Raw genomic sequence first — 25,675 nt, 5'->3', positions numbered from 1 at the left:
GCAGCAAACATGAGGGGGGGGGCGGGGAGAGTGGATTTCTACAGCCTGTGATTGGTGCAACGTTAAGTCAGAAATCCTTCCGACGCCCTGGAGAGGAGTTTAAAAAGGGCAAAGGGAGAAACGCAGGTGATTTATTTGAAAATGTCTGTCAGTGATAATGATGTCATGCTTTCCAGCACATCGCGTCCAGCCTCGCTGTGGGATGAAGGAATGTCAAGGACAACGCCAGACACAAGACTCTGATTGTGCCCTGGAATCAGAAAGGCTCGGCGATACACTTTCTGTTCTCGCTTTTCTCTCTTACATGCAATAGTTCTGGCTCGGAAAATCATCCAGGCTGTGTTGCTCCATTGCCAAAGACACTTTTTAAAGCATGACAACACATGCAATGAGTCTTTAGAGCGTGGTTTTTGGGGAGCGACATTTCTCCATACTTTTACTGCACTTTCCCCAAAACATCTAAAAGACACTGCATTCACTCGCACTTCCAAGACCTGTGTCCAAACTCTCGATAGGGGAGTGACGACCAAATCAGTCTGAGTAGGAAGGAGGGGGGAGGGGCGGGCTAACTTATCTCAGGCCTAAGTTATGTGCTGAGGTATCACTGTAGACACTTAGGCACCGAGGAAGAAGAAGAAAAAAAAAAAAAAAAAAAAAAACAGGCTGGGAAACACAGCACCCGCAAGATTGGGAAAGAGACTCCCAAACGCTCTAATGAACTTGACTTGCTCTCCGAAATATGTCAGCCACTTTATCACACAAGAAGCATATTATCTGGGAATTGCAACATAGTTGAATTACAGACATTATGGCACCGCGGGTCTTTATCAAATAAACAATTACCGTATGCAACGACAGCTTGTTTATCCTTTATCTTGATTTATTTACCAAAGCGTCTTCTCTTTCTCCCCGCCTTAAGGAGCCAATATGAACTGTTATTTAGGAGAAGCAAATGTTGATACCCACTAAGTTTTTTTTTTCTTTCATCCCTAATAAATGTGCAATCCACCCCCCATATTAAAATTTAAGACTGCTGAATGTTCCCCCGTTTTTCGGCAGCGTGCACAGCTAGTTCATTAGCAGAAATGAATAGCGGAGCCCAGCTCATTTAAATTGGCTGTCTTACATGACTTCTCGCCATACTCTGTTCCTGTCGCATGCTTCCAAGAATCATTGACTCTTATTATACATGTAAATGGCTATCATAAAAATAAAAATTTCATTTAAGATTGTTAATGACTTTTCGCAGCAGTCTGGCTTCCTTTAATGATCATACCCTGCCCCCTAATTAAAAGTATTTATCTTTCAAGCATCCGTGACTGCCCCCCCCACTCCCCCCACCGCTGCAATCTGAGTTGCTCAACAAAAAGACGATAAGTCACTCAAGTTTTGGGGAAGGTATCACCTGCCTGGGATTAAGCAGCTGGGTAGGGAGGAGAGGTGAACACTGATACAGTGCAGAGTCCTGCATCTGAAACAATGACTCACATCAACAACATTCTCAACTCCCGGAGCATTCCATTTGCTGCAGCTTGCGGGCTTTTTTATTTTTTGTATTATTTTGGGGGTGAGGTTATACCTTACGGTAAATAGTTTTCGTTGTTTGGCTCAGAGTGGGACTTTTCTCTAAGCGTGAACCAAATGGTCTCTGTCGCTCCCACAGAGAAACTGTTTATCATGTCTGTCAGCCAAGGGAGCATCATCGGGGCTTCGCCGTCAGACCCGGCTCAAATCGTGTTTGCCGAACGCTTCGCGGGGTTTGTTTAAGTCTACTCGGGCACCAGATGGGGTGGGGTTTACGGCATAAGACCGTACCACGAGTGGCAGGATGTGCACACATTCGCAGTAACATATCTGAGAGTCAGCTTAGCGGTAGCTTCTGGGATTGACAGCTCACCTGAAAACCCCACACATCTGGTAGAGCACATAGAACAAAGGAGAGAAGAAGTTCTTTTTAGAGTGCAAGATCTGTGAGAAATATGAAAGAAATAAGGTTATTCTGGACACTGTACCATTTAGAATATATTTTACATTACGAGCGAAAACACTCCCTTTCAGAACTCAGAAATGAACCATTTCGTCATTTGCCCACCAGATACTTTCTGGGAGGAGGCATTCATCTTCCTGAAAACGCAAAGAAACGTTCCCGATAGTGTCACGCTAAGGTTCCAGTTGACCAATTTTATGTTGTGAATGTGAAACTTTAACTCTAGCCACATAACGTACTGACAGCACTTCATAAGCAACATTTTGCTAGCTTTAGGTTTTGTGTGAGCACGGCAAAGTTTCTTGTGCGCATGAGAAAAAAATAAAATAATTCCCCATGTCCCTTTAAGGCAAGGCCGCTCAATTTTGGGGCTAGTTGCCACGTTTGGCCCAAAAGTACATTTTGTGCAGCAGGTTTAGGGTTATGGTTAGGGTTAGCCCTCCTCACCAGTACCGTCCACCGAGGCGCTCAGCATGTCGTTGTCGGGCCAGATGTGCTCCACGCCGCTGTCCCGCATCTCGTCGTCCTCCTCCTCCTTGGTAAGCAGGCCGTGGCTCTCGGCCCGCGGCGAGGCCTCCGGGTTGGTGAGGCTGGCCGGGCTGCCCGTGCCGTTGAGCAGGGGGTCTTCCTCGGACACCGGCAGCTTGTCCTCCTCCTCCGTCTCCGAGCCCGTCTCAACCACATTCTCATAGTTCAGAGCTGTAACACAGAGAGACAAAAAGAAAGGATCAGTACAGGAGAAAGGAGGGAAAGGACTGTAGGTGTGAGAGGGCGAAATGTGGAGGTATGTCTCTCTTTGGCTAATGTATTATAAAGATGGAGGAGCTACGTGGCGGTGGTCATTCGAGCGACTCGCTCGTCTGTATTCTGAATGATTCTAAATGTCAGATTCTACGCTTACGAGAACACTTTGATTAGTTGGTGGAAGTAATTACACATGAATGAGCAGATATTTGTGACAGAACAAAGGTTGTTTTTTTTTTGCCGAGAATCAACTCAAAAAATGACACAATGTAGGTTTAAGTAAGGGACCTGAATACTTCTTCCAGCGCTTTGTAAATGTTATATATGAGCAGCAATAGTCTTATGATCAACCATTGTTTAAAAAAAAAAGTGTTAGATCCTCTTAAGTATGTCTTATTTTAGTTTCTAAATGTGTTGTTCAAGCCAGTCATTACTGGCAGCTTGCAATGTTATTGATCAAGGAATGTAGGCGTAAAGTACTTTGGAACTTGCATACGAGTGTCAGCCAAGTGATTCAACTCTAAACATAAATGACAGAGGAATCTGAAAAAGGGATTTCGACTTGTTTTGGGAAATTGAGGGTTTATTCCCAGATTAAAAAAAGGTCGCCCCACATCACTGCTCGGTCCAAGGCGTAGGCTCATCTTTTTTTTTTTTTTTTTTTTTTTTGTGGGTTACACCCCAATTACAGCATCCGCGGCTGGAATCTGTGACTGAAACGCAGCGGTGGGCAGACAGCTGTCGAGGAGATGCGGGGGCCAAAATAGCCACTAATTTTCAGTCCTGCTCACATGCCTCGGATGCCAACGAGCTGCACCTTTCAGGACCGGCTCTGCCCCGCAGCATACCCGTCACGATTGAGATGCTTCACATAGCACGTGCAATATTACAAATGTCGCTGCTGTGCATACAAAAAGGCTTAACCTATAGTAATTTAGATTATGCATCACATGTACCCCTTTGGATGTCTTCTTCACATTTGCATTGCCAGTGAACCATGAACATGAACACAGAGGTTTCCTAACATGTGAAACTATAGATACAACAGGGTCTTGAGGGCCTATCGAGTGCACACATTCAAAGAGGTAGGCTGACATACATACCACACGCACACACACACACACACACACACACACACACACACCCCACACACACTCCAAACTCCAGAGCAGCATCAGCGGGGCCCAGACATATGCCTGCTTTTCTTAAAATAGACGGCCTGTAAATAAGGGCTGTGAACTTAATCAAGAGGTGACTCGCGTGCAAATTAGTCACCAGCATCGGCAGGTTTCTCAGCGCATGCTCGCCGCAGCATAAATCGTGGCAGAAAAGGGAAGTCAGAAGACTTTTTGGAGGAGTGCAGATGGAGCGCTAGGCTGAGCCAGGAACATGGCATCGCATGGGGACACACCTCATTGGCAGCTTGTGCAAGAATGTTCTGCGGTGAGAGACAATCATGGGAAGACCCAGACTTTGAGCCACCATCGTGAAGAGGTGGAGGCTTTTTTTTTAATATGTATTATTATTGTGCTTTAGTTGAAAATTTATGTTCCTGAGCAATTAAAAAAGCTGCAGCAGGCTCATAAGTCTTTAGTGGAAAATCAACACATTTAAATCTAATGGCTTGGAGAATGTTATATAAATAGTTTACAGTGTGCAGAACGCCTCGCATTGTGTCATCGACAAAGCTTAATTACAACATCTTATGTGCCATATTTTGGCCTACTAATGCCTGAAAAGTGTCCCTGCCTCTTGAACCTTTCCCAGAATCAAATCAAGGGCGACCAGATGAAGTCCATGCATGCCATTTTCTGAGGACATTATACATATCAAAAGATAAGCCTCCCCACATCTCCTCCTAACACGTCTCCGTACGACTGACCGGTCTGCACTCGCCTTCAGCGAACAACTGCACAACAGGTGCAAATTAAAATGAAAACAGGGCTTTCAAACGTGGGAGGGGAGACATGGGGGGGCGAGGAGGGTGGCAGGCAGGCAGGCTGGCCGGCAGGACGGGGGGGAGGAGGAGGAGGAGGAGGAGGGTGGGAGTGCGGTGACCTGCCTCGAATACCAATCGACAGAAGAAACAAAACCTTTTTCAAGAGGTGTGATCACAAGGGTTTAGGCAAGTTCAGACTCAGTAATGCTCCTCGGAGATGACAAAAAAGGCAACCGAGGCTGGAAAACCCAGGAGCGGAGAGAAATCCTGGGTGGTCCACGTCTACCTTGGTACAATTGATATTGTGCCTTTGCCTGAAAAGTATATATATATATATATATATATATATATATATATATTTTTTTTTTTTTTTTAAAAGAGAGTAAAGCCTTTACCCGTTTAACTCAACATATCCGTAATTTCAACACTGAAACACGGTCAAACTTCTCTCAACTCAACGCCCCTTCAAAACAACAAAATGATTTTTTCTATTTTTTTTTTGAATTTGTGGCCATTGACCCCTGAGGTTTTGAACTTTTTCTCAGCAATGTTCCATCAGCTCTGTGTCCCCCCAACGTGCAGAGGAGTAGGGGAGGGGCAGCTGCCAGCGCGGGGCTGGTAGAACAAAAGACCAAGAGGCTTGGGAAGCTATCAACCCGTCTCTGTGAACCTGATCTCGGGATGCAGATTCAATGACGGCGGAGCAGGAGCTGGCTGAATGAAATTATCTAAGGCTGGACAGGTTTTAAAGGGCCCATTCTTCCCCAATAAAAGGAGCGAGGGAGCTTCTCTTTTTGTTTAGCAACACGTCCACCGCGGCAACGCACACCGGTCTGACTTGCTATACTCCCCACACAGGGATTGAGGGAATGCGGCATTTGAGTGGACCTTCTGGGGCAAAGCAAACTTTTCGGGGCATGATTGAGAATTTAGGGGTCTTCAAAAGTAAATCCTGGAGAAGCAAAAGTGGAGCTTTCTTTTCTATTCTTTGCCAACCATTTTTTCGGTCTCTTGCTGTTTTTGTTTTCTTCTTCTGATCGCTTGCGACGTCTTGTTCTTAAGTTTCTGAACAATATTTAAGCATGGGGGGGGGGGGCGTTGAACTGTCTCTGAAAAGCTACAGTAGACGCAATCTTCTCCGAACGTCAGCTGTCTCCTCGGCATTCAACGTATAGTACCTCCGAGGAGGCAAAATGACAGTGGGGGCGCTCGTCAAAGTCAAACCCTCAGCATTAACGTCAAAGAAAGCCGCCATTGTTTAGGTGCCACCGCTGACAAGAGCCTCTCCCTCTCTGAGCGCCAAGCATCTATTGGTATTGTGTCACGCAACAAAGTAATTCTAACCTACTAATATTTCGCAGGCAGTTATTTCACCCACCCCCACTGCCGGCCGAATCTCGCTCCTAATCAGCCTTTTGTGTTGCTGAGAAGAGAGAAAGACAAAGAAAAGATGTTTACTCCTCAGAAGCCTCTCCTCTCCTTTTCTTACCTTAAGTGTCATCCTCGACAAAGGCAATCACGTTTTTACAAACTCGTGCTACCTCTCTACCCTTTAAGGTAAAAAATAAAAAAAATAAATAAAAAGGGCGTTTCTTTGACTTGAGTTTTGCAGATAATTAAAATGACACATGTAACAAGCGCAATTCTTGTTAAATATCGGGTTTTAAACTATCTGACATAACCCTTTTCACAGGCCTGGCATTATTCTGTCACTCACAAAAAAAAGTATAGAGAGGAGAGGAATATTGTATATTGATTAGAATGGCTAGAAGCATCAGCAGTGACAGCAGAGAGACCCAGAGTGCAAAGGGAGAAAGTCTCGTCATTTTCTTTGATGAAGATAAATAAAGAAGAAAAGAAAAACAATGGCACATGCCATTTCTTCAGCCGCGCCAGTCGCGTTCTTCAGATACCGAGAAGCCGGCGGAATTAATTTAGCGCCGGAAAAACAAACTCCAAAATTGAAAATGATTGTATTTACAAAGCGTCAACGAACGAATGGCTCCGGTGATTTAAAAAAAAGAAGAGAAAAGGCCTTGAGTGGTGGGAGTCATAATGGACTCCAGCTAAACCCAGAGATAACTCGCTCCGTGTGTGCTTTTTGACAACAGTTGTCTGAGCACATGCTGCATTCAAAGACACCCCAAGTCACTCGCAGGAATACGCCACCACCGACTTGTGCCTTTGATGTTGACCCGGTGCATCTGTTTGTCGGAAATAAAAAAAACTTTGCACGTATGTATGCAAGGAATTTCTTTCAAGGTTTAGAGTGTGTGACACGGGAAAGAGGAAATCTGAAAACGAGCTTGTGACACACATACTTTTTAGGTCCTCTAGAAGCAATTCAGTCAATCTTCTGGAACGTACAGAACATACCTGGTTTTCAAAAGTTTCAAATGAAATTGTTTCTATAACCCAGATATTGTGGTTCAATGAAGCATCCAAGTTTTAGCCACTAGAGAGGGAGGTAGAGTTTCAGGTATTAACGGTAGGCATAGGTGTAATTTACAGGGCGGAATGGGGGGGGTTACAACCCTCCTAATAATCAAGACTGGCAAGTGCAACCCACCCCAAAAAGCTATTATCATTTCCTTTACATAAATAAAGGCATTTACACCATAAATTGTGTTTGACGCTATAAATTTCAATTTTGCCCAAAAGTGGACATCTCAACCCCCCCAATATTGAACCCAAAGTCACGCCCTTGACTGTAGGTATGCACAGAAGGGTGAGAAAGTGAAAAATACTGCTCCAATTTGAAGCCCGGTGCAACTCGACAAACCCTCTCTTCCACAGCCGTGAAAGCCAAGTTCGGAGGTCTTCCACATGCACTCTGCCAGGAAAACCATTTGACAATGCTAACATGTATAATCACATCTATTTAACGATCCCCAAGTAGTCGTCCAGTGCCCGGAGGAGGCTGCACTCAAAGCCCTTTCCTGCTCGAGAACCGGAGAGAGATAGAGAGAGAGAGAACTCTTTCTGTTTCGGCGGGCCAACGGTGGAGGTGATCGCTGCAGGGGGAATGACTAACACCCACGTTTTGCGCTCTCTCGCGCTAACCCCGGCTGACTTTTTTTAGCCCGAGTGTCGGGGCTTAGCTCCAGGTGACACGCTCGGCCTCCTACGCCGATAATGAGCCAGGACATTCTCCCTATTGGACAATAACTGCTCACGCTCGCTCCCTGTCTCATGAATGTGAGCCAAGCGGATCACCTGGATGGCTGCGAGGGAGACGGGGAAGCAGAAGTGCTCTGTTAAGTCAGTGTGTGTGTGTGTGTGTGTGTGTATGTGTGTGTCGGCGGGAGGGCATTAAGGTGCAAGCGAGGTCGCTGCCTCGTGGCTACGGCCGGCGGTAGCGGATTCTTATGATGACCTTTCGTCTGCCTTTGTTCCTGTCTGCAACAGTTTAAACCCTTCCCCGGGTAAGTCTTACTGCTGTGTGATGGAAACCTCACACCTCTTTCACTACATCGGCCTCCTTTTTACATCACCAACTCATTCTTTTACATGGTTTTCTTTCTCTTTTTGCAACCATCTTTTCCCCCACATTTTCTATATTCCTAGATCCATTCTTGTATGAGCCCGAATTTGAAAAACATACATTACAGATGCTCATCATGCCAAAACACTACCATGAAGAGGTAACACATTTTATAAAAAATGCTCGGTAGTAAACGGCCATTGATTGAGACACCCAAACTGATCTATTTAGTTTTTTAAGAATTATGACGAAAACACAAGATTAACTTCATTTTAAAGGCTTGCAGTTCACCTCAAAATACTGTTTTGATCAAACAAGAGAACCTTCGAAGAGTATACGTCTTCTACGCAAAAACACAAAACCAATCTTTAGGTAGGACAGGGAACACCAATGGCGTCTAGGAGTGAACCCAAGTCACGCCAGACAAAAGAATAGCAGACATGTTTGGATATTCTGTGCTATCTTGTCTCAGTATAATGGTGCGATCGAGCACAAGGGGCAAATCGGGGCCAAGTCGGTGAAAGGACGGTGGCAGAGGGCAAACAAAAGCCCTGAAAAGAGACAGAGAGAGAGTGAGGGGTGAGGGCCAGAGGAGGGGAGGGGGCGACTTGGGAGAGACGATGAATGGTGAAAACTCAGTGAAGTGTAAACGCAACCTGGGAGTGTGTGTGTGTGTGTGTGTGTGTGTTTGTGTGTCTGTCTGGGCAGTGTGTGTGTGTGTGTGTGTGCATATGTCTATAGAGAGGGGGAAGGGGGGGGCTGCTGGAAAGTGAAGTGAGTGTGTTTGACTGATATGAGTTGTTGAGGACAAAACTGTTTTACACTTTTAGGTGTTTTAAGAGATGCTTTTAATGGAAATAACTGAATGTTTAAGAGTAAAATAAGTCTCTCTGCAAGCATCGACGTGGTGAGAAGGCACATTATTCACATTAATATCCAAAACCAAGCTATAAGGTAAATCAAAGCCTGACTATTTTAAGTGTTTTCCAGGAATTGAGTGTGAAATCCTCTCAAATAGAAAACCAAAGTGGTCTGAAGCTGCAGAGTTACAGTCCTTCTAGATGCATCCGCGGGGGTAAACAGCCAGTTAACCCAGCGCTTACAACCAAACCACAAAGCAAAACTGGAGAAATGTAGCCCTTTTCCATAAGTCGCCTACATCACACCTTGGTGATTTCCTCTTTTCATTTGATGCGTCTTTGATTGTGTGTGTCGACGGCGAAACTTTCCAGCGTGTCGCCACACATCCGTAAAAACCGCCGCCGGTGTGGGGGGTGGTGGGGGGGGCTGTCCGCGGAGGAGACCCCTCGCAGCAGCGCTGACTCTAATTCAATTAAAGTCCCATTTATTTGCCGAGGAGGCCCGAGCAACAGGCTGGGGAGGGAGAAAGGGAGAGAGAAGAAAAAAAGCTGCAAGGTTTGCTCAACAGCTCAGAGGGTCCCACCTTTGCCGGGTCCTGCATGGATTCACCATCTGTGCCCCCTCTTCCCCTCCTCCTCCTCCTCCTCATCCTCCCCCAGTTCACACATGTTCCAGCCTCCAACAAATGTTCGGAGTAAACCTCCCTCCCACCCCCTCCATCCTCCGCCTCCTCCTCGTCACACAAGCCAAAGAAGAAGAATAAAAAAGACACACAAAAGCTTCCCCTGGCTGCCCTCAGGACTCCCAGGCCAGGAGAGTGGGAGGGAGATTTTCAGAGAAGAAGAACAGAGGAGGGGAGATATTGGTAGGGAAGGGGGAGGAGCTGTAAGTGTGTGTGTGTGTGGAGAATATATATATATATTTTTTTTTTTTCTTCTAAATCCAGCTCAGGTGAGCTTTCCCGATGCTACCCTGACACACGTCAAGCAACGGGAAAAAGGTGGTTGGGGGGGGGGAGGGGGAGAAACGGTTAAAATTAGAAAATTTAATTTATTTGATAATTTCCCAGAATAATTAGAGTTAATATGGGTTAATTAATATGCAAATCTCTCAGCAGATGTTCGGCAGCGAGGCTGCGCGCGGCTGAGGAAAAACAGCCCCCTTCTACTTTCTCCTTGCTTGGTTTTGGCTGTCAGTTATTGGGCCGTAATTACTGTAACTAACCAAACACACACACACACACACACACACACACACACACACACACACACACACACACACACACACACACACACACACAAGGAAAAAAAGAAAACGTTTGCTGGGTGAACTGCTTCCAGTTTTGGAGTCGTCGCAAGCAAAGCGGTGCTTCTCACACACATAAGAGAGACCATCACTAATTTCCCCTTCCACTATAAAGACCCTTTTTATGCTCCGAGCTGAATGAATGCAGCGAGTGCTTTAAACTATTTGAAATTTGCGAGGCTTTGTGTGTGTGTGTGCGCTGATGTATACATGTAAATTGTAAAGAAGGAGATGCAGCAGGAGAAGCAGCAACTATACTGTAACAAGAGCACCTGCACGTTAAAATAGAGTGGAGAACACAGATAATAAAGCAGATGTGCAGAATCTGCCTTGCCATAAGAAAAGGGGACGTGCACGTGTTTACATGCGTGTTTGCGGCTGAATACTGAATGCCGTAAACATGCACATGAGTGGCAATACTTAAAAATAGCAAAAATGTTTAAAAAATAAATTAAAAAAACCCACATTTGAGTTGCTGTTGAAGTTTTTTAGACTCATCTTTCTTTCACTAGCAAATTCCACATTGTAAATGTTTCCCCAAACACAAACATAACGCAAGCTCTGCATCTGCAAGCAGGCCTCATTTGCACAATTCTATTTCATAATTCAACAATTAATATGTCGGTTGAGCGACAGAAAAGAATCGACTAACTAATGTGTATGGACGTTTAAGTCTTCTTCTTTTTTTAGCAAACGGGTCAAATATTCACAGGTTTCAAACATTCGCCAGCTTCTCAAGTGTTTTATTTTCTGTTTTACGTTGTTGAAAATTTAATGTATTCGAATTTTAGACAATTTAAAGGAGTCACCCTGAGCTCTGGCGGCTTACTTTGGCCATTTTTCTCTATTTTCTGACATTTTATACACTAGATAATGGATCAATTCATCTAAAAAAAAGAATCAAGAGATTCATCGATAATGAAAACAATCACTAGTCACATCCCTAAACTGAAGACATCTTTCTCTTCTGGTTTCGTATTCTTGTGGGAGAAGGGAAGGGTTACCTTTAATAGAAAGATTTAATTCATGAATTCTTCCCTGGGGAGGGAGAAAAATATAAGAGCCTATCTCAGGGTGCTTGCCAGGGTTCTCCTGTGGTCAGCTCTCTTCAACAATAATGTGTTTCCGATAGCAGCCAGTTTGTGTGTGTGCGTGTGTGTGCGTGTGTGTGCCAAAAGCAGAGACTGTTATCTAAATCGTTCCTCTTTCTCTATGGCCCAGAGTCTCTCTCTCTCTCTCCCTGCCTCTTTCTCTCTCTCTCTTCGTTTCCACTCCTCCTCCACCTCCTTCTGCCCAGTCTCAAAGGGACACCGTGGCTCAATGCCATAAGTCCACGCCCCGGCCTACACGCACGCACACACGAACGCACACATGCACACACACACACACACACGCACACACAGGCACATAGGACGCAGTAGCAACATGCATTCATAAAAATAGACGCGCGCACACACACTTGACGAAGTGGCTTGAGGAACATTTTTTAAAATAGGAGCACACCACACACACACACACACACATATATATATATATATATATATATATATATATATATATATATATATATACATACACCCACCCACACACACACAACATGTTCACACACACTCAGGTGGCGGAATCTGCTGACATGGCCTCGAATCAGGTTAGATTTTGAGGTGGAGAGAGGCGGGGGCGTCAAATTGATAGTCGTAGCCTTCTGTTATCAGGTCTGACTGTTTAATATTGGAACCTGGCCTTGTGTGTGTGTGTGTGTGTGTGTGTGTGTGTGTGTGTGTGTGTGTGTGTGTGTTTGAAGGCCCCATGAGAGCCTGCGTGGCCTTGCAGTACTTTGTGCGCAGCGCCACCATGATAACACATCTGCTTTGGGTTCATCTGTTTATGAATCACTCTTATCTGCCCTGGAAGTGCTACACCGCTCCTGTGTGTACGTGTGTGTGTGTGTTTGTGTGTAAGTGTGAGTTTGAGTGTGTGGGAGTGTATGTCTGTGTTCCTGTGTGCGTGTTTCTCTGTAGGCTTGTGTCATTGTGAGTATTTACGCGAGAGGGAAACAGGCAGACGAGGAGGGGAAGATCTACTTTGGCTGAGGAAAATAATAAAAACCTTCATGTGGCTTGAGAGCACTTGTATGATTGTGAGAAATGCCAGGAAAAGGACATGAAAAGGACAGGAAAAGGACAGGAAAAGGACAGGAAAAGGACAGGAAAAGGACAGGAAAAGGACAGGAAAAGTCAAACAGCAGCGACAGGTTCCATGCTATTAGGACAGGTGGCGTGTCACCTGTGAGGAAACTCTTTCCCTTGTAGCACAGAGTGGCAAAATCCAGCAATTCTTCATGCCTGACGGCCCCCACGTGCCTCCTTTTAATAAAAAAAGAATCTATAAAAATAAATTACTTGCGCTAAGTATATGCAAATTCAAATGTAAGCAATCATTGCAAAATTAATTTTGCCAGAACTGATTAAAAGCTTTAATAAATCTATATACAGTATTGCGCCAATCTGATATTGTAAATTTATTACGCTCCCTGTAAGATTAATTAGAAAGCTACGGTAACATATTGCACTGCCAGGACAGATTACTGTACTTTTTTTTGTTAATAACAGTTAAGCAGAACCTGAGCTGTAATTACCGGCTAACAGAAGCTTTTGATGCTGATTTCCTTCACCAGGAGGAGAGAGAAATGAGATCCAGACGGGAAAAAAGAAACAAATGAAGGCTTCTCTCTCCCTCTCTCTCTCTCTCTCTCTCTCTCTCTCTCTCTCTCTCTCAAATGCTACGCATCTATTTTGGAAGAAAAGAATTAATCACTGCTTGAAGTTCATCTTTTAATATTGCACAAAAAGAAAAAATCAAGGGAATCCAGGCTGGAGGACTTCATTTTGGGAACTGAGGACATGAATTAGAAACTATCCTCATTTGCCCTGGGAGTTGAGCAAGGCAAAGCACCGACAGTTGCCAGGGTTAGGGGTTGAATTCCCACCTGAGCAACCCCCGATTCACAAAAAATCGTCCCACAAAACAACACAAGATCAAAGCCTGGCTCATTTTCCTTTTTTGAAAGTAGCTGAAATCATTTCTCCCAGACCCTTTCACCTTTTTCCTTAGACATAGCAGTGAAAACAACCGGTTTGATCTGGCCAAGGTTGTTTTTGCATTCCGGTCCACAGCGACGGGGCCATGGCCGCGGTTATCTCAGCAAAACAGCACCTGAGAGCTAAAACAAGAGAGTTCTGCGTAATTTTGGGAATATTCGGTTTATTGTGTTCCAATGTGATAAGCGGATGACCACTAGTGTTTTTCTTTCTGTCTGTTTTTTTACATAAGTAGCAGAACGGCTTCAGCTGATACTGACAAGAAAAAAACAGGGGAGAGTGAGACCTCTCGCTGTCATAAAAACTCTGCCAGTCACCAGCTGTTTAAAGGTCGATCAATGAGTGTGTGTGTGTGTTCAGGGGGCAATGGAGGGGGGGAAGTCAAGCAGGGAGCTCAGATGGACTAAAGAGATCAGACAGGATGAACCGGGGGTGGGGGTAGGGGGTCCAGGTGAGGGGCCACAGGAGGGTGGGACGAGAGGAGGGTTGAGCCCTCTTCTTCTTCCTCTCTGGTCCAAGCCAAGGTGGGGGCCCAGGGCCTCATTCACATGGTAATGAGAGTGTAAAATCACATCTGTTACCCCCACCAAACACACACACACACACACACACACACACACACACACACACACACACACACACACACACACACACACACACACACACAGCTTTGTCACCTGAATAGCTTCCCCACCAGGTATCAAACAAGCACCAGGAAATGGGGGGTGGGTGGGTGTGTGTGTGTGTGTGTGTGTGTGTGTGTGTGTGTGTGTGTGTGAGTGTGTCTCATCCCCAGCAGGCAACTGGCAAACTGGGCTCTCCAATCAGTAAATGACACTGACAGACACACACACACACACACACACACACACACACACACACACACACACACGCACACACACAAGAGGTGGCCTGGGCCCTCGCAGAGAGGGAAAGCCCTCTGGAGAAAGGCGACTCTCTCTGACACTGTTACCAACTTCCCAATTAGCTACCAGCCAGCCAGAGGGAGGGGGGAGGGGGGAGGCTAGTGGTCTAGAGAGGGGAGGAGGGGGGGTGGAGTTTGGACAAATAGGGGGGCATAGCTTATTGTCACGTGAACAACCTGAGCGTCCAAACTTATCTCCTGGAAGCTTTTTTTTCTCCATGTGAATTTTGAAATGTGGAGAGTTTTTCCCGAGCCTGCAGGTACGTTTCTTTAACAGCGCGTGGTCAACACGGCGCACGTCGCTGCGCGCAACGCTCAAAGCCATACGTGCATTTTCGAGACGCTAACTGCCTAGTCATGCTTTTCTGAATCAATTTCAGTTCACATTCGTGGCCCTTATTGTGATTGCTGACTGGATGGGAGATTTTTTGCACACCTTCCTATTTACCACCCCTTCTGCGTGTGTGTGTGTGTGTGTGTGTGTGTGTGTGTGTCAGACAGCGCTAGCGGCAAGGTAGGCCAGGTGTGAGAGACAGCAGCGAGATGACACAACTTAACCTCTCTCTCGATCTCGGTAAACGGCACAAACAAGGCAGCGCTGCAGTCCGACGCCCCAGAGCCCATGACTTATACATGACGTGGGTGGGAGTACACAAGAGCAGACCGAGGCATTTTGTTTCTCCCCCCCCCTTGCCAGTTGCATCTTTTTTCATGTTGTACCTGTCTTACGCATCTAGCCGCAGGAGGGCGAAAACTACACTTTTAATTACATGGTGGGAGCTGAGGGTGGAAGCAGGAGGAGGGAGCGGTGGGGGGTGTGTGGGGAGGAGGGGGGAAATTTGTAGATACCTAACGGCTCTTTCACATACTGTGCTGCACCTTAATAAGAACGCTGAGACCTTAACTGGAAAGTTCAAAATGGCAAACACCTCCACGTTGACAGGTGCAACCTTTAATATATCCATTTATTTGATTCCTTTTGTCTTTACCGGCAAAGTTATTTCCATTTCTGCCACTTAAACCACCTCCCAACTGGATATTTTTTTTCCCCATTTCAGACACACAACTGAGGTTCCTATCAGCAAACAACGAGTGCAATTATAAGATAATTGGCTCACATTCCCAGAATGACAACATATAAAGGTAATAATAAGGGTCAGAGTTAAAGCAGCCGCATGATAGGTGTAAAAAAAAAGAAGTTGTTAAATCAATGAATAAAATAAAACCTATCTATAATAGGTTTTAATCATTTTTAAATTACGTTTCTAGGTATTAAAGTGTTCTCACACTGAGCAACATTAACCATTAATTCCTGGTTCACAAAAATGACATGCAACCACAACAATGGAATAAATACGGCTCACGCATAACCTTCTGATGCCTAGTTGTGCACATTAATGTGTCACACTGGTATTACATTGCTCAAAGTAGGTTGGTGAGTAGACCTTTAGTTGAAGAAGATGATTAACCTGACTCCATGCAGAGAAAAGTAAAAAGAATGTCTTACGATCAGCTAAGATGGCACATCTGTGTGTGTATATATACTATGTGGCTTATATAATTGAGTAGCTCCATTGGCATGACTGACTGCAACGCATCCACACACTGTAGTCTCCATATACTGTAAGTAAAAAGGAAATTTTGATCTAAGGCTTTTTTTTTTACCCTTGGGTTCTGCCTCCCCGTGTTTCTGTCAATCCTCCTTTTTTTTTTTTTGATCAGTGGCTTGAAAGAGTCGAGCATGTGTGAGTGCTCAGGTACCTGGGGTATGCCGAGGTGCTAATTAGCTCGGCGGGATAATTGATGTGTAGATTACACCGTTGAACAAATGCTCTGACTTGTTTGTTCTTCGCACTTCTCAGCCTTCTTGCAAAGGAGAAGAAAAAAATCTTTCTCCACAGCACCTCCCACCCCCCCTTTTACCTCAGCCCTAATGAACAATTTACCTGCCTTGTAAAGGAGGTGGTTAAGCCTGCCAAGGCAGAGGGAAAACAAAGAGTGGGTTGCGCCGGAGTTCATTTCCCACAGGTGGAACTGCTGTCTCCTGTGCTTCAAGACCATGCCTCTATTCCCCGGTGTTAGCGAGGCTGGCTGTGGAAGAAGAGTATGTGTATATACGCTTTGCCAAAACCCTGAAGGAGAGGATGGCGAGCATACATAATTCCAAAAGGGAAACAATTTAAAAAATGAAAGAGCATGCCATTAAGAGCGCCGGTAGGCTTCCATTGTTCCCCCATAATGCTATTTCCTCCATCTTTTGTCTTTGGGACGCTATTATTAGCCGAGCGTGCACGCGAACAACCCCCCCACTTCCCACCCCGCGTCCGTTCAATAGGGTTTGAATTTGCTCATTAACGGCTAAGAATCCGCAAACACATTCGCCGGAGCTTTTGCTACTGCTAATAAACTAATCATGCCCTCTTGTCTAATTGGGAAATAGAATGAGGGGAGGAATGAGAGCTTTGCCTGAGGATTTTTCAGAAGCTGGGTTTCTATCGCGCTGGCAGAGAAGTGGAAGTGGAGCCCATTAGCAGGACAGATGTGGAGGCAAAAGGTGAGCGGCTGAGACGCCGGCGCCTCGCCACACTGCCGGACCGCCCGTAATCTGTCACCCGCACTACTTTAAAAGTTAAACACATTATTGTGCTTATTGAGACTCATTTCTAGGATTGCATAGCGCTGGTTGCCTTTTTTTCTCTCCCTGGTGGAGCGCTTACAAACCTGCCAGGGCACTGTCACTGCATGCAAGCTATTACCATTTCTTTAGCACTGCTGATTAGTCAGGCAGGCAGGGCAGAGAGGGAGCAGAAAAAGAGAGAGATAGGGGAACTAAGCCAAGACATAAAGTCTTTTGCTCATTGTTTTCTTGATACTTCCTTCACATCCCTTAGAAACCTTGTCTCAGCGGCTCAGGAAGCCCCCGAATGGCTTCACATGTCTCCAATTTTCACAGCTCCCGGAAGTCATATCGTTGCTATTTTTCCCGTGTAAGGGGCAAATGATTTGCACAGTGTGAATGAAAGGAAATGTGTTCTGCAAGATGTCCAAAAATGTGCTGTTTAACTCTGTGTTTACCAAATGAATTAAAGCCCACCAGGACATAGATCAGCCATGAAAAATGCACTCAATACAACCCTCCCTCAAGAAGATCATTTTATTCTCTTGTTATTGTGTTAGTGGCCTTAGGCACCTCGAGTTTGCTATGTCGGTGTGATAAGGGAGAAAAAAGATGAGCTCTCTACTTTAGATCAACCCTGAACTCCCTGGGACAGATTACCGTGTCATCGAAAACCCGGGGCGGCATGTTTGGACTACACCAGATTGGGAGTCTTGCTGACTAACTGGCAGTTTCCGTCGCCAACCTGATAACTCTCCTCCAACATCCCTCACCCCGGCCCAGCCAGCCAGCGAAGCAGGCAAGCTTTTTTTTTTTTTTTTTTGTTTTTCCTCCCTGCCTTTTTCCTGTCGCCATCTCGGTATTTAATCTAACACCGGCAGGCGGCAAGAAGGGTTTACTTTTCCCCCCTCAAAGACAGCACTGCAAGGCGGAGAAGGCAAAAGTGGGAGGAAGAGAGCCGAGCACTCAGGCGGGGAGGGACAGGGGAGTCGAGGCAAGGCACAGGAAACCTGGGTCCAGCGTCACTTTTAACAAAAGCCTTTCATCTTCCTCTCTGCTTTCCCCCAAGACAGTGCGCTTCCAGCAGTGGGATCCTTTTAAGTACATACCTGATAAGGAAAATTTTTTTTTTTTCTTCCCTTTCGAGAGCGCATAAAGGAAAACTATCCCCCTCCCACACACACACACACACACACACACACACACACACACACACACACACACACACACACACACACACACACACACTCCTGTGCAGTTAAAGCCCTCTCATCGCTTTGAACACCAGATACTGTCCCTTTTATCCCGGGCAAGCAGGTTTCCTATGGCTATTAACTTATTCAAAACAGGTAATTACGGCGCGCAAACAGAGACGCCACGGATCAGAGGGAGCCGCTCAGGCCCACTCCACCTTCGCAATCAAACCGGGCGTCGTCTGAGCCGGCGAGTTAACGGGACAGAGGTAGTCGAGGATCCATTTGCGGATAACAGCTCCTAATCCGTTTTAGTCAGGAGTCGCTGTGGCAGGGCTGTGTGTGCCCCGGGTGGGGGGGGAGACCCATGGGATGTATCTGATGGAGAGGTCATAAATCACCGGGAAGAAGTTGAAAAAGTCGAGCTCCCACGGAGGGAGAGAGAGGTAGCAGACAGGCGGGGGTAATGCCCCCCCCGGAGGGAAAACAACTGAGGCTATCATCACCTTGGTTAAAATATCAGCAACCCTAAGGCCGGCGAGGGCGGGGACCGCCAAACAATACCCTCTTCCCTGCGGTAGGAGAAGAGAAGGATTCATGCAGAACCTCTGGTGGGTGGTTTGTTATTGTGGGACAATTCCCCCAAGTGTAGTTAACATAGCGTGAGCCAGTTGGTGGACATTTTTATCCAAAGCGCCTTTGCTGCATACATTTTTAGCATGGGTGATCCCAGTGGGAGCCTGAGTCCCGGGCAGTGTTGGCGACTTGCTCATGGAGAGATGAAACCTCTAACCCTGGCAGAGTCGGCACTTGAGCTGCAACGCAGAACACGTTACCCCAGCAAGTATCCGCTAACATGGGGTGAAGGGAACCAAAAAATGCTGTCTCACATTCCCGAAATGCGACAAGGGAGAAGAGGGAAAGAGAAGAGAGAGAAAATCTTAACTCCACCTCAGGAGCCAAGTAGGCCTTTTTCACCTATCTTCTCATCTGCACAGGAAGTCAATGGCGCCCCAGGAGAGCACTCACTCTTTCCTTCCTCGTCTCCTTTAATTTTTCTCCCTCTGCGCTGTTTGTTGTTTCAGGTAATAAAAACAGAGCGGCTGACAGAGACATTTTCATGTTGTTTTGGTGACCCGAACGACATGCCCGAGCCTCCCCGCGACGCCTGTTTTTCGAGCCAGAGGTGAAGTTTGACAAGATCCTTAAACGTTCTCCCCCCTCTCATCTTCTCCCTCTCTCCGCTCAAATTTTTCTTGCGTAACAAACTCTCTGTATCTATGGTAATGGGCAGCTAATTGATCCCATGGGGTTTTCCCTGGCATGGGGAGAACTTATTTACTCTTGCGACAGAGGGATATTTCAGCTCAGACGTTCTTTTTTTCTCCCTCCCCTCAAGCCTTTCCTCTAATGTGACTATAACTCTCCAATTCTCTTATCTGTACAGGGCACGGAAAGGTGCAAAAGGGGGCCAATGTCTACACGTTTTCCCATTTGAGAAGCATGTGTTCGCGAGGTGACAACCAGCTGCCCGCTTGCACCGCAGAGTGGAACCAATCAGGCTTTAACACCTTGACTTTTCTCTCCAAATGTGGCCGCCGCCGCTGAGCTGCCTCGCCCGCCTCGCCCGCCTCGCCCGCCTCAATGTCAGTACTACAAATTGGCTTCTAACAGGAATCCAAGGTGCCAAAGAGCCATTAGACGGACAAAGGCTTGAAGTCTACCCAGGGATTAATGTGTCACAATCCGTGTGTGATACACAGGAATCAAGCCTCTTCATTAGGGCTCGCTATAAAGGAACGAGACAGATTTCCTCTCTGCCAACATCAGCTCATCTCAGCGTGCACTCTGCTCTTCTTCTTTTTTTACAGTGGCTTTCAACGCTTGAGGTTGTCATTAGGACCTAAGGTTCGGGACATCTCGGGCATTTACCTGATCCTTTTATTAAGTGGGAGGGTGCAACAATAGGCTCCCCATGAATATGCGGATCATTTCCATGTCTATAGCTTCAAATGGAGACTTGTAGTTTCATAGGAGGATGAAATGATACATTCTACATTCTGTGCTTCAAGGCCCAAAATGTTACACACATATAACTGCTGATTCTGGCTTTCATATCCCAGGTTTGACAATATCTGGTCAAAATGTAGTTCCACAGGCTGTAAGGAAGTCAGGATGTTCTGTTGGTGGAGACATGCATTAAACACACAACTGTTTGGATTGTTTCCAGTTTCTAAAATGGGAGTATTTTTTTGACTTTTAATATTTTAATTACATTGTCCCGATGATACTCACATACTTATACTTAAATAACATTTCCACTGCAGGACTTTTACTTGTAACAGAGTATTTTTACTGTGGGGTATTCATATTTTTGTTTCAGTAAAGGATCTGAATAGTTCTTCCACCGCTGAAAAGCCCCAACAAAACACCTGCACCACGGGGCGACAACAGGCCCGATTGTCAGCGAAGCCCATCTTCAATTAAACAAAGTCGTAATCTGCCCCTGACAGAGCGGATTAGGCTTTGTCCTGGCGGGGGCCTCATGGGGGGACGAAGGAGGAGGAATAAGGAGGCGGCTAACCACAGCTGGCGACTATATTTACTGTGAATACGCCCTTGCATCCTCCCATGGAGTCACCTGAGTCAGCGCAGTGCTCGCTCGGTCGGTAGGTCGGCTGACTTGCTGTCTTACTTGCGGGACTCAAATCCCGTCCGAGATAACAGCTAATCATTTGTCACCCCGAGAAGCAATTCCCTCCAATCACCCGGGAAGAGAGCGCCACTTTATTCCGCAGCGCTGTCAGGATGGCAAGAAATTACATTTGGCCATGCTCCCCCCCATATCTGTCCTGAGCCCTGTGTGGAACAACAGAACAACAGCTGACAAGATTGAAAACGGCCGTGCTTCCAAACCCCAAACACAGACATACACATGTTTCTATGTCCCAGCTAGCAGGGAACGTTCCCAACCACATCGGCTTACGTTACTCACACGTTCTTATAATGTTTTCAAGGAAATGTAATCTAATGTTCAGAGAATGTTTTAAGGATCGGCATTCATTCATGTTCTAACAATGTTATTATTAAGAAGGTTATCAGCAAACATTTTAAGATTGTTTTTATAGAATGTTATCCTACCTTCCAAAAAAAAAACGCATTCCGGGAACCAAAAGAAAACTTCCAGCCAAAAACATTTTAACAATGTTAGGGCATTAACATTTTAAGAATGTTCTTCAAATAAAAATAAAAAATTCTAGCAGGGGTTTCTATTGCTATACCTGTCAATGTCTTTTTTTTTTTTAACCCCCCCCCAAGCCCGCTCAATGCTAAAGCTAAATGTATGGAAGAATCTTTGTTTTCAAACCCTTGTGAGAACATGTGGTCTAGAAATACAAGAATACATAATCACAGGAGCTTTAGGGAACTCTGGGACAAACACATGCTGGCAGATACATGCATGCAAGCCTGCATAAAACACACACACACACACACACACACAAACGCTGTAGCCTGTCCATGCAGCTGTTTCATTTGGGATTCTTCGAGTTGTTTCACTGTTACACTCTCTACTTTCCCAGTTAGACAATCATCTATATGGACCGGCGTCCAACAGCCGGGTCCCAAAGCTTAGAAGTTACTAAAGCTTACTAAAAGTGCACTGATGATGGGGATTATTTGCAAATATGACATCCAAGACATTTCAGAAAACGCTCTCGTCCGACACAGCTCACGTAACGGAAAATACACGACACAACTTCATGGGGTAGCACTGAACAGGAAACTATCAGACAGGGCTATGATCATGTACACTATAGCTACACCCTTCTCTTTTGTCACAGCATGCTGTGAAACATGTCTCCACTTCCCTTGACAGTCTCTTACAGTTTCCCAGTGAACTTTAGCTCTGTCCTCTGTTTTGACATGTGTGCCCATTCTCCTGTTGTTGAGCAAGACGAGCCATTTCCCCAGAACAAAGGTTGATGTCTGGATATTAGCCGTTAGCAAACTCAGGCTACCTAGGCAGCTCGCCAGTTTCTGTTGAACTTTGTGTTGGCTTTCAATAAAAAATATGACAACTGTGTTTGGGTGTGCACAAAAACGATGAGACGTGAGCAATTGCAACACAACTGCAGCAACTCCTGGAGCAACATGGCAGCTTTCCAGCAAAAATGTTGCTTGGCGCATTACCGGCACAAGAGCCTAGCCGAGTGACGGAGAAAGCAAAGCGGTGGCAGTTTGGTAAGGTTTCATATTCGGAGTTAGTCAACTGACTGGCTCTGGGACAGCTGCCCACACTGCATTGGCCATACTTAATTACATTATGCATGGCATGGGGATATTCATAGTATACATGAAGAGTGAATGAAAAGGAAAAAAAAAGAGAGACGATATTGCCAGTGTAGAAAAGGACCTCTGACATTGAACCAATTTTCTGACGTAAAAAAAAAAAAAAAAAGGCACCGTCCTATTAGATTAGCAATGCTAAATTAACGGCAATTTAGAAAGAGGAGAAGAAGTCCAACCTGAGAGGAGATTGGAGCGACGGTGGCGTCTGGGAGACACTAGCTTGTTGATGGCATAATGCTAAGTCTGTGTGTTGAAGATAAGAGTGCCATAGAGTAGGCCCTAGGCCCAATGCTGTGTGTGTACGGATGTGTTTTATGTGTCAGAGAGTGGGGGGAGGATGTGTTTGTACACACACACACACATATATATATATATATATATATATATACACACACATATATATATATATATATATGTGTGTGTGTGTGTGTGTGTGTGTGTGTGTGTGTGTGTGTGTGTGTTAGCGTGCAAGACAAATGAGGATGGTGCTTGACGTTGTGAAGCGACTTATCTCTCATTACGGGGAACAGTGGCTGAATAAGGCGGTCGATAGAAGAGAGAAACAATTAGAGAAAAGCATCGAGGACTATACAGTAGGAGTATAGATTGTTGAGGTGCAGTTTTAGGTGTGTGTGTGTGTGTGTGTTTATGTATATGTGTGTGTGCGCATCTGTGATAGATACACAGAGGGCTGAAAAACAGCCATAAAACGGTTTGCCATGAAACCAGTTTACAGGTTGTTGAGCTGCGAGTGATTGCCAAAGCTTTGACTTTGAAGAAGAAATGTGGAAAATTGATCATTTAATTAAATTTTTTATTTTAAGGTAGTATTTTTAAGATTACTCTATCAATAAATGGATGTAGCAATCATGGAAGAAGAAGAAGATGAAGAAGAAGAAGAGGGGTGAGGAAAAAAATGTCCACTACTTAGAAATTCAAGCGCAGGCTTTTTCTCCCCCCCCCCCTTTTTTTCACAAATACCAAGGGAGATGTCGGATTTTTTTCAGGTTTTAACTGAATAATGTATACATACTTTCACTTGGGCATGATGAAGCAATTTTGGCCTTTAAAAAACCTGCGAGAGCTAGGGGTGGGCTTCACTTCCTGCACGTTTGAATAATTCAGACAGCCAGGTGGAGAGTCTCAGAATACTTGCTGCTATCTTTTTTTCTTTCTTTCCGGAAAGTAAAAAGAGCTGGGTTCTCATTCATGGCTTCATGAAAGATTAAAATAGGTGTTAAGATCAGGGGGCAAATGGCAGGAGAGATGTTGTGTTGCGTGAACAAAGCGTGGGTTGTCCAAAAATGATGCATCCTTTCCGACGCTCGACTAGGAAATTTAAATTTGAAGAAAGTTTTTTAACAAGATTTCAGGGATCAAAGGGTCAAAAAAACTGCAATCCCAAAATCGTATAAATACACATAAAACCTGACCTTTTCTCCTCAGCTTGCATGTTTTCACCTCCATCTGAACATTCAGTCTGCCCGTTGCACTCTTTGCAAGTCACTCTGGATAAGAGCGTCAGCTAAATGGCTAAAATGTAAATGTAAAATGACAGGCCCTGGAGATCTCCCTGCCCTGGATGGGTGTGTGTGTGTGTGTGTGTGTGTGTGTTTTCCATCGAGTTCAGGTTTGCCCTTGATAAAAGAGGGGGAGGGGGGAGAAAAAAAGGAAAATGTATTTGTGCCGAAGGAGAGAAAAATGAATAGAGGGATTTGGCGTCACAAAAAGTGTGTCTGACAGGTTGAAGGGCTGGAACCGCGAGCGAACGGACACCTTGGTGGCGGCTCCCTGAGCAGATATGAAAGGGGAATGTATGATATTGGGAACATTGCAGGGCTTCAACCCAGGATGTGCAGGAAATATGATCACAATGTCTCCTAGGTAAAGATGCTTGCTCTGAAATAGCATGTCCACGGTTTAAAAAGTGAACACCTAAGAAAATAAGCAATTATTAAAAAAAAAGAAAACGAGGGTATTGGGTAACACTTGAACTGCCTGGATCCGCTGTATTCCACAGATATAACATGTATTTACTGTGTCCCACCTACTTGCTGACACTTAAATTTCCCTCTGGGATAAATAGCAGAGGCCCCGCTGCTTTAACACACAAGCACACACTGAGCTGATCTGACTAAATCCCAGGTACTAGTCCCTGCAGAACCTTCAAATGACTTTAAATCGATGTAGTAAAATGAAGCTAAAATGCATAATAATGTGTTAGCTCTCCGGTGGGAGCGCAGAAAGCGGAGAGAGGAGGATAAAGAGGCAAAGGTTCTCCCAGGGCCAGGCAAACTGCTGTCGGTTTCTTCTCCTCTTTCTCTCAAAACTCCCAACACCCCACGCTCGTTCGCCGCCTCTCGCTGCCCTCCGTGGCCAAACAAAGAGGAGGAGGTTTTGTCAGAGAAGCAACGAAAAAAAAATCAATAAAAGCGAGACCTCCACCACCAACCACCTGGCCAAAGGCCGGCAGTTTTTTTCATACGCGCTGTTGTGGCTTCCTTTCCCTCCCAGGTTTTCTTTCCTTCCTACGCCAGCTCCTCCTGCAGTGGAACCCGTGGGCTGGCTACGTTTCCTCAGGTGTTGGGGCAGGAGGGCAAAAGGGCTACTACCTAAAGTTAGACTCAAGGTAGTCCAAAAACTTTAAACTACTTCCATCTTTGGGGGGTAAAGCAGTCATTGCTGAGGTATTTTCAGCAATTCTACATTTCCCTGAGATCATTCGGCGATCTACTAGTGTGGGCGGTACTGAGAGGCGGGTGAGGTGAAAGAGAGTTTGGGAAGGGTTTAAACTCAAGCTAACATCCAGCTAACTTTCTGAGGACCGTGTAGACCTCTGGTGCTCGTAGACATTTCTTAGAGTGTGGCAAAACAACACTGTAAAAAAGGTTTGTCATTTTCTTTTTCTTTTTTGTCAGCAATGCATTTTATTTCATGTTGTGTAATCCAAAAACATTGCGTTGATATTAGTTCTTATAAAAACGTGGTAATCAGTTGAAAAAACTTGAGATTAGTTGTTGTAAAAACTTGGCAATTAATTGGAGGGACACATATTGTTTTGTTGTACTCTAGACTGTTATCGTTGGCAGCACAATCCAGAAAGAGTTGTTTAAACTCAAAATAATTCATGCAACTAGTTCACTCGTTATTTTAAGTTGATACAACTGAGCAC

At 45.3% G+C, this 25,675-nt stretch overlaps 1 protein-coding gene across 6 annotated transcripts in view; it reads right to left on the bottom strand.

Annotated features, from left to right (window-relative positions):
* Positions 1–25,675, bottom strand: part of zeb2b (zinc finger E-box binding homeobox 2b) — a 145,143-nt gene that overhangs the window by 19,910 nt on the left and 99,558 nt on the right. For 3 of the 6 annotated variants that reach the window (XM_028571823.1, XM_028571825.1, XM_028571826.1), the window contains one exon: positions 2,435–2,689. In XM_028571823.1, coding sequence (XP_028427624.1) covers positions 2,435–2,689 — 255 coding nt within the window. The remainder of the gene's footprint in view (positions 1–2,434; positions 2,690–25,675) is intronic. The other 3 variants (XM_028571824.1, XM_028571827.1, XM_028571828.1) reach the window with 1 other exon arrangement.

This window comes from Perca flavescens, chromosome 24 (genome assembly GCF_004354835.1).
Source record: "Perca flavescens isolate YP-PL-M2 chromosome 24, PFLA_1.0, whole genome shotgun sequence".
Lineage (NCBI taxonomy): Eukaryota > Metazoa > Chordata > Actinopteri > Perciformes > Percidae > Perca > Perca flavescens.
This window is presented reverse-complemented; position numbering and strand designations above follow the sequence as displayed.